Genomic DNA, 7,826 nt, shown 5'->3' with positions numbered 1-7,826 from the left:
TATACTCTCGGGGGGCCTTGACTTCCCATTCAATTAACACAAGACACTGCGAGACAGATTTCACATCACTGAAAAGCATGGGCGGGATTGTATGCTCCCAACGCATCCCTCCCCAACCTCACTAAATCCCGCTTTTTATTGCAACAGCGACGACACAGTGGGCTGGTAAGGCTTCCGCGCACTCCGACCCACGTGCGTGGCACATATCCAGGGGTGAAAAAGCTTCTTATCTACCGGATATGAGTTATGAGTCGATATACACGCTCCCTTTTTCTTCGATTCTCCCTACTTAAACAAAACTGGGTATCGACAATACCAAATCTAGTAGGCCCTTTTGCATATGGTACGGTTCCAGCCTCGACAGCTCTGGCGCATTTTCTCCATTAGAAATGCCGAATGTTCTCTATCGTGCACGCGTGGTTTTATGAGAATGTACGTGGGATCGGTTGGCGGCATTTGGTGAGCTGTAGTAGCATAAAAGGTACGGCTGGTGATCTTTGTTGGCTATGATGTATTTGCCACCACGCGTGAGCAGTGGGTAATTTGAAGCTGACCTCTGCAGTCCATTAAAGGACGGCGTTTGCAGTGCTTCATGCGTGGGTGGGGTGGGACAACTTGGGTGCATGGGTGGGGAGGGACACAGCTAGGTTGCACTGAAAATAAACTAGCAATCCTTTGTAGTATCCATTTTGTTACTGGGCATAAGGCAGCATCACATCATCATGAGTTACATATTTTTATATGTACCACACATTGATAGTGCTATCATTTATATGCCAACATCTTAACATGCAACCAAGTTGGAGGTGTGTGCTGCAGCAGACTTGCGTGAGTTGTACGTTATTATGATGGGCAGAAGGTACCAGTGTCCAATAGGTAGGCAACCATGAAGGGGGGATGTTTTTCAAAGTGGTGTTGATCTGTTGCCTCCCAAACCATGGGGTTGCATCATAAGTGTGGCATTGCATCATGAAGACTAGACATGGGAAGGCTGTTGCATTGTGTAAAGTAAGTAATAGCCATATCAGTCATGCATGATGATGTGGGCTCTGGGTGTTTCCACACCAGCAGAATCCTGCTCCTTGTCATGGACTGAACATAACATTTGCCTCAGTGAAGGAGTGTGGTTGACAAATCAGTAAGGCTGTTAGAGTGGGGATGCTGGATCCTGGATGATCACTACCTTGGTGCGGGGTGAGTCTAATTACTTGCCAGTTGGTCTGCCAGGTGGTGTCTGGGAATGAATGGGCATTCATGCAATGGTAGGTTCTGAGGCCAAACTGAGCTGAAAGTGTCATCTCAGGCAGACACCACACTGGTGCTGCAGAACCTGTGGAGCTCCTTCAGTGACTCAGCAAATCTCTTAGCTGGAGAGTACTGTAACAGCCTGGTGTGGGACGGAGCTGTATGCTTTCTGCCACCAGCTCCAAAGGTGCCTGCTCGTGCTCTAGATTTGCTGTACCTGCCCATCTTGGCCAGTGTGAGAGCATGGGGTGCTGTATATTCACAGAACAACAAACCAACATTGGGATGTTCAAACACTGTGTGTGCACATCAAAGTTGAATTGTGTTACTCGCTTTCATATCAACATCTTAGTGGAGGGTTGATGCATTAGTATTCAATGAAATATTGAAAGCTTTATGAGAATGGAATCAGGGCAATGGATCATATTATATCCGCACTGTTCCAGATCCAACACAATGAGCAGAATCATAAGATCATACAAGGTTGCGGGGGGCATTCCAGTGCGACTGCTCAAAGTTGAAGCCCCAGCAATATCAAGCTACCAGGTAAGTTCACTTGAATGTGGAAGGCAATAGTTATAAAGTGGGCCGGTTATACACCTAAGATAATAAGGATCTGTGACATGCAGCATTTTGGTGTGCAGACATACACCGAGATAGCAAATAGCATGCACCTGCTGATAAACACCAGAGCGTGAACACAAAATATGGTATTTTGCTAGTGCAATGGTACACTATGCCCTGCAGGCAAAAACGAAAATACAGGGCACCGAACCAATGCTGCCAACCCTGCCTGGTACGTCAGCCTTCACGTGCACACCTTGCAGGAGCGTCAGTGAGTAATAACGCCTGTTTTTCCCAAGCTCCGGAACTGATGGGGCGCCGATAGCGTAGTGGTTAGCGCGTCTTAGTTAAACACTACAGGTTTGGGAAACCAGAGGTGCGGGGTTCGATTCCCCACGGTTCCCGAGACAGGCGATGCCATGCGGCCTCAGCGGCTGAGCACGTCGCAAAGCTCCAATAACACGCACGACAATCCTCCAGGCTCGCCAGCTGAGTAACCCGTCACAGAAACCCCAAGGGTTCATCGGCAAGCTCATCGACAACATCAAACAGGAGTATGAGAAGAACAAGGAGATGAAGGAGAGCCTCGAGAAGTTCAAGAGGGAGGCCGAGCGACTGGAGCAGTCGGAAGCCCTGAAGAAGGCCCGGTAGGATGGGTCCGGCGCGACTGTGCATGCGGGTGAAGCCGCCTCGCAGATCGCGGGGTTATCGTCGCTTTGATACGCGTCATGTGTACTAGCAAATCGGCGTATTTGTAAGCGATTGACGAGCACGTGGATACCTGATGATGCCGGTGATGACCGGACATTTGGCACACGCTGACGTCAGGGGTCATATTGTGCCCATATGGGGGTTTTGTATAGTATTTCCAGTGCTATACCTTGTCTAAGGTTTACACGTAGCTGAAAGCAGAACAGCTCTGAGAAAGAACATGGATGAATAGAAACTGACAAGCGACATTCGTTCCTTAACCACACATTATCAATTGTTGGTTCACTAATTACAATTACCTCAAATATTGCAAGTTCAGGTGCGTGATCAACGCATGCAAATCTGCTATTGATTTATTCATGCAGAAAACATCAGGTTTCTTGTCTTTATGGAAGCTGACGTATCCACGACTGTGCTGTCTCCAGTGAGAAGTATGAACGGCTGGAGTCGGAGACGGGCGAGGGGACCAAGATGCTGCAGGAGAGGTTAACCTCGCTGAAAAAGAAGCTCGGGGAGACGCTCGATGAAGCCCAAAAACTCGAGCTGGTCAAAAAAGCCAGTGAGTATGCACTTGCGTATCCCTCCTTACCACACATTGTACCTTGTCATGCTCATATATCCGTCATGCCATGTCTGCATATATCTGTCATGCTCAGTTTACCACATTGGGTGCCAGTCATAGGGCTGAGCTTTATGTCACGTGCGACTTGAGTACTGTCAGCGACAAGGTTCGATGAATGCGTGTGTGGATTTTTGACGTCTGGTGGTGGCCTATCCCGCATTATTGTCAGTCAGTGGCCACTGGGTTCGGGAAGGTCCGGACTTCAGCAAGTTTTGGGCAGATTAGACCTTTTTTGGCCATGCATAATGACACCGGAACAGAGTTTGTCGCCGGGAACACTTCAGGCACGGCTCTGTCCATTAACATCGCCGGCGCAGTAAGCGATCCTCCGCCACCCTGGCGTCGCACACGTGCTCAGGCATATAGCGGAAGCAGAATGTTTGGTGGTTGGTGTGAGGCCAGCTGTGCTGTTTTTCCGCTTGTTTGCTCGGCCGGACTGTTCACAAATTTGCTGGCCCGAACTCCGCCAGTTCTGGCGAGTGTCTGGCACAGTTATGTCCAGGACTCGTGAGGGCTTACCAGCTCTGTGTATGTCTGCTTTGGTTACCTTTGTATCAGTCCAGATTGTTTTGGTTTGCGTTGTCCTCAGCGAGCACATGCCCAAACTCTTTTGCTTGTGATAACTTACTGCGTAAGCGCAGACTGAAAACTTTGATAATTCCACCAGGGAACATCAGGTGGAAGAGGAGCTGACGAATTAGTCCTCTTTCGATCTTCTGATGGTGGGGGGGGGGGGGGGGGGGCATTGGGGAGGAGGGGGGAGTGTTCCATTGCACCGGAGTGCGCGGAGATGCAGACTTGCGCAGATCGCCGTGTCACTTCGTTGGCACCTCCCATTTCTTCTGCTTCTTTCCCCGCCCCATACATTCGAAGATGATGTATGGCCGCAAAGCCCCATTTTCGTTCTACTTGCTACTCCTCGTAGTCTCGTCGTCTTCATTCTACGCATTCCGTTTGTTTGCGTGGGTGTTGGCGCGTATGCGTGTGTGTGACCGTGTGGTTGGGAGCGGCGCCGTGAGTTGACGCCGAGCTGGCCGTTGACCGCGCCGTGCTCCGCCGTCGCAGCCGAGCTGACCGAGACGATGAACAAGCAGGCGCGCCAGACGGCCGAGGCCGTGGCGCAGCGCGGCGAGCAGCTCGGCCGCTCGGCCACCTTCCAGACGCTCTCCGACACGGCGCGCGCCGTCAAGCGCGAGATCGACGACAGCACCATCGGCAGCCCGGGGGTGAGCGGACGGGACGGCGCCGCCCGGCCCGCCGGCGGCGCGGAGCGCAGGGCTGCCGGGTGGCGCGCCGACCGAGCGGCCGCCGGCTGACGATGCCGCGGCACGACACGCCTGCTCATTGGCTTGGTCTGTGGTCGTTTGTGCGTGTTTCTGGCCGCGCTCGCCACTGCGCGGCTTGGTGTGTATCCTGGCTCGCCCCGTGACGTCACCCGTCGCTGGTGTCCCGTGACCCGTCTGTGCCACCCGCCCCCGGGCCTGATGTACCGCGGCCGCTGCGCCTCACACGCCACTCTTGCGTCGCTTCAGCCGTCACCCCGAGAGTCACGTGGTCGGCGTCTCTGACTTGTCTCCTGGCGTGGGTTGTCTGCCTGGCTCATGCGCTGTTCTGGCCCGAACACGTTATTCGTTGCTGACTTGACACGTCGCCTCGGCGCACCCGCCTTGCGTGACCCACTCCCCGTTCCACACCTTACCTGTCGTTGCAGTCTGGCCCTACACACCAGCGTAACTGGTTCGCTGATGTGACATGGTCTCAGCGACTCATTCAACTGACCTGGTCCCCGACCTCACCCGCCCCTTGTCCCCAACTTCGCCCGCCCCTCGTCCCCAACCCCGCCCGTCTCTTGCCCCCAACCTCGCTCGTCCATCATCCCCGATTTCGCCCGTCTCGTCACACGACATCGCCTGTCCCTTTCCTCCCAACCTCGCACGTCCCTCGTCCCCAACCTTGCCCATCCCTCGTCCCCAACCTCGCTCGTCCCTCATCTCCGACCTCGCCTGTCCCGCGGCCTCGCCCGTCCCATCACCAGACTGGTCCCATGAATTCCTCCCTTGACCTGATGCGTCGCCCCGGCTTGTCCCCTGACCTCCATGACCGGACCCGTCTCCGTAACCCCCTGATTAGCTCGACCCGTCTCGGTGACATGTCTGTTTGGCTTGGCTGTGTCTCTATCTCGTCCACGACTTCGCCATCTCTGCTACCCGTCCCGCGGACCTGGTTTGTCGGCGTGCTCCGTGTCGCCGCCCGGCTCCGCCTCTGTGACCTGTGCCGCCGCCCGCCCCCGCCTCCATGACCCGTGCCACCGGCTTGGCACTCGTCGCTGACTGGACGGGCGGCCGCCAGGTGTACCGGGCGCCCAAGGTGCTGCGTAAACGCAAGAGCGCGGCGGCGCCCGAAGACGACCACGCCGTCGCCGCCGACACCGAGGCCACCGGCTTGGAGCTCCACAAGGACTCGCGCTTCTACGCCAGCTGGCAGAACTTCAAGGCGAGTGGGCGGCGATGGCGACGCCGGCCGCCGCTGCTGGCTGGCCGGCGGGCGTGAGGCGGACGGGTCATAGCAGAGAGATTGTGCATAGCAGAGATTCGCTGCTGAAACTCCGGAAATCGGGGGTGTTTATAGCGTGGCAATGGCGTATAGACGTCACGCGTGAACGATCGTAGTAGCCATATTATATATATATATATATATATATATATATATATATATATATATATGTATATATATATATATATATATATATATATATATATATATATATATATATATATATTGACCGGAACTATACCTGAGCTATCCAAAGCGCAAAACGCCGTTCTCTTCAATGATCAATGCGCAAACGGAAAATATATCACCAATCTTGCGCAGCCGCAGTCTACTGGTTGGGTAGGTGACGTCATCCCATAAGTACTCGATTATGTTAACAGATATCGCAGGCGATTGTAACGGCTGCCCGGTTTTTGCAGGACAACAACGCGTACGTGCACAAGGTCATGGACTGGAAGACCAAGTACGATGAGAGCGACAACGCGGTGGTGCGCGCCTCCCGCCTGCTGACGGACAAAGTCAGCGACATCATGGGCGGCCTGTTTCAGCGCACGGAGCTATCAGAGGTGGGCCGAGACCGTGGCGACTGACAGCGGACCTTTCAGAGGTGGGGCGAGACCGTGGCGACTGACAGCGGACCTTTCAGAGGTGGGCCGAGACCGCGGCGACTAACAGCGGACCTCTCAGAGGTGGGCCGAGACCGCATCAGCTGACAGCGCACCTCTCAGAGGCGGGCCGAGGCCGCGGAACGGGTGGGGTACGGGAATTCGCGTGGTTGGGGGAACGTTTGTCCCCAATTTTTGGTGTGCTTCGCTTAAGTTAAATTTTCAGGGTCGCGGTAGGGTTTTAAATGGGCTTTCAAAAACGGCACAGCAACAAGTCACAAAGGTCTCTCAAGTTTACGATTTTTATCTCTGAGCGGTTCAGACACCTCACGCGCTGGTCTCGCCACTCGATGACGGCCGTCATGCGGCTGTAAAGCCTCGCCGTGCGTCGGCTGACGCTCCATGCCGCGGCCAGGTGCTCACCGAGATCTGCCGGATGGACCCGCACTTCGACAAGGACCAGTTTCTGCGCGACTGCGAGCACGACATCATCCCCAACATCCTGGAGGCGATGATCCGCGGCGACCTGGACATCCTGCAGGACTGGTGCTACGAGGCCACCTTCAACGTGCTGGCGCAGCCCGTGCGCACGGCGCGCCAGCTGGGCTACCACTACGACTCCAAGGTGCTGGACGTGGACAACGTGGACCTGGCCATGGGCAAGATGATGGACCAGGGCCCGGTGCTGATCATCACGTTCACGTCGCAGCAGATCCTGTGTGTGCGCGACGCGCGGGAAACTGTGATCGAGGGAGATCCTAACAAGATAATGCGCGTGAACTACGTGTGGGTGCTGTGCCGCGACCAAACAGAGCTCGACCCGCAGGCCGCCTGGCGCCTGCTGGAGCTCTCGGCCAGCAGCACCGAACAGCTCGTCTAGCGCCCGGTGCGTCAGTGAGCCAGTGACGTAATGGCGGCCGCCGGTCGGCCTCGCCCGGCCGCCTGCGGCGCGGGGTCGGTCGCACGTGCAGCCGGTGGGCGGGGGAGGAGGGGGGCGGAACTCTCGCTCAGGGCTGATGTCGCAGCGGCGCGGGGCCGGGTAGCCACTGCTGTGATGGATTTCCGTTGTGACCCCGGCGGCTTGACGCTGATGACGTCATAGTGATGTGTTAGACGTACGGCCAGGGTGGAGCGGGCGCCGGTATTGCAGCCGGCCTTAAATAGCACGAATTCAAGCCACACCGCATAGTGCAACCTACGTGCAATCTGCGTGGCCGATGAAGGAGTGACAGTCATTGTTCCCACATGCCCGACGAATGGCTCCTTCCGTGGCTTAGTATGTGCTGACGTCATAGAGCAATGTTAGTGAGTCTCACCGTGCCCAGTGGACAGTGCATGACGTCACTTCGCTAACGTGAGTCAAAACGCTAAAGGCGGCTTGCCAATCGTGATGGTGTGGAAGTTCCTATCTCCATATTGCGATTGGCGCCCGGTTTTCTGGTCTGGATCAGTCGTCCGCCGGGTCTGCTCTGTACGAACTCGACAAAAGTGGCGAACTTTGTGTCGCACATGCGAATACAGGTACA

At 55.2% G+C, this 7,826-nt stretch overlaps 1 protein-coding gene across 4 annotated transcripts; it reads left to right on the top strand.

Moving 5' to 3' along the window:
- The first annotated feature begins 403 nt into the window (after positions 1 to 403).
- Positions 404 to 7,826, top strand: LOC119094077 (mitochondrial import inner membrane translocase subunit TIM44). 4 transcript variants are annotated; one of them, XM_037217153.1, is made up of 8 exons: positions 404 to 481; positions 1,692 to 1,791; positions 2,290 to 2,456; positions 2,946 to 3,079; positions 4,208 to 4,368; positions 5,492 to 5,635; positions 6,115 to 6,261; positions 6,716 to 7,826. In XM_037217153.1, exons 2-8 carry the CDS (start codon positions 1,702 to 1,704, stop codon positions 7,178 to 7,180), a joined length of 1,308 nt encoding a protein of 435 aa, XP_037073048.1. In that variant the 5' UTR covers positions 404 to 481; positions 1,692 to 1,701; the 3' UTR covers positions 7,181 to 7,826. The 4 variants fall into 4 exon arrangements, with proteins under 4 accessions (XP_037073048.1, XP_037073049.1, XP_037073047.1 ...); XM_037217154.1 differs by having other exon boundaries at positions 409 to 459; XM_037217152.1 differs by lacking the exon at positions 404 to 481 and adding an exon at positions 669 to 1,008.

This window comes from Pollicipes pollicipes, unplaced genomic scaffold (genome assembly GCF_011947565.3).
Source record: "Pollicipes pollicipes isolate AB1234 unplaced genomic scaffold, Ppol_2.1 Scaffold_4002;HRSCAF=4701_pilon_pilon_pilon, whole genome shotgun sequence".
Taxonomy (NCBI): domain Eukaryota; kingdom Metazoa; phylum Arthropoda; class Thecostraca; order Pollicipedomorpha; family Pollicipedidae; genus Pollicipes; species Pollicipes pollicipes.
Note: the sequence above shows the minus strand (reverse complement) of the source record. Positions and strands in the feature narration are given on the sequence as shown.

What these genes read in the sequence shown, in the direction of transcription:
- LOC119094077 (XM_037217152.1), top strand. Translation starts at nt 983, where the DNA reads ATGGGAAGGCTGTTGCATTGTGTAAA. An exon ending in GAAGCCCTGAAGAAGGCCCG is followed by an intron (nt 2,457 to 2,945) that starts GTAGGATGGGTC and finishes TGCTGTCTCCAG; the next exon opens with TGAGAAGTATGAACGGCTGG. An exon ending in GCACCATCGGCAGCCCGGGG is followed by an intron (nt 4,369 to 5,491) that starts GTGAGCGGACGG and finishes GGCGGCCGCCAG; the next exon opens with GTGTACCGGGCGCCCAAGGT.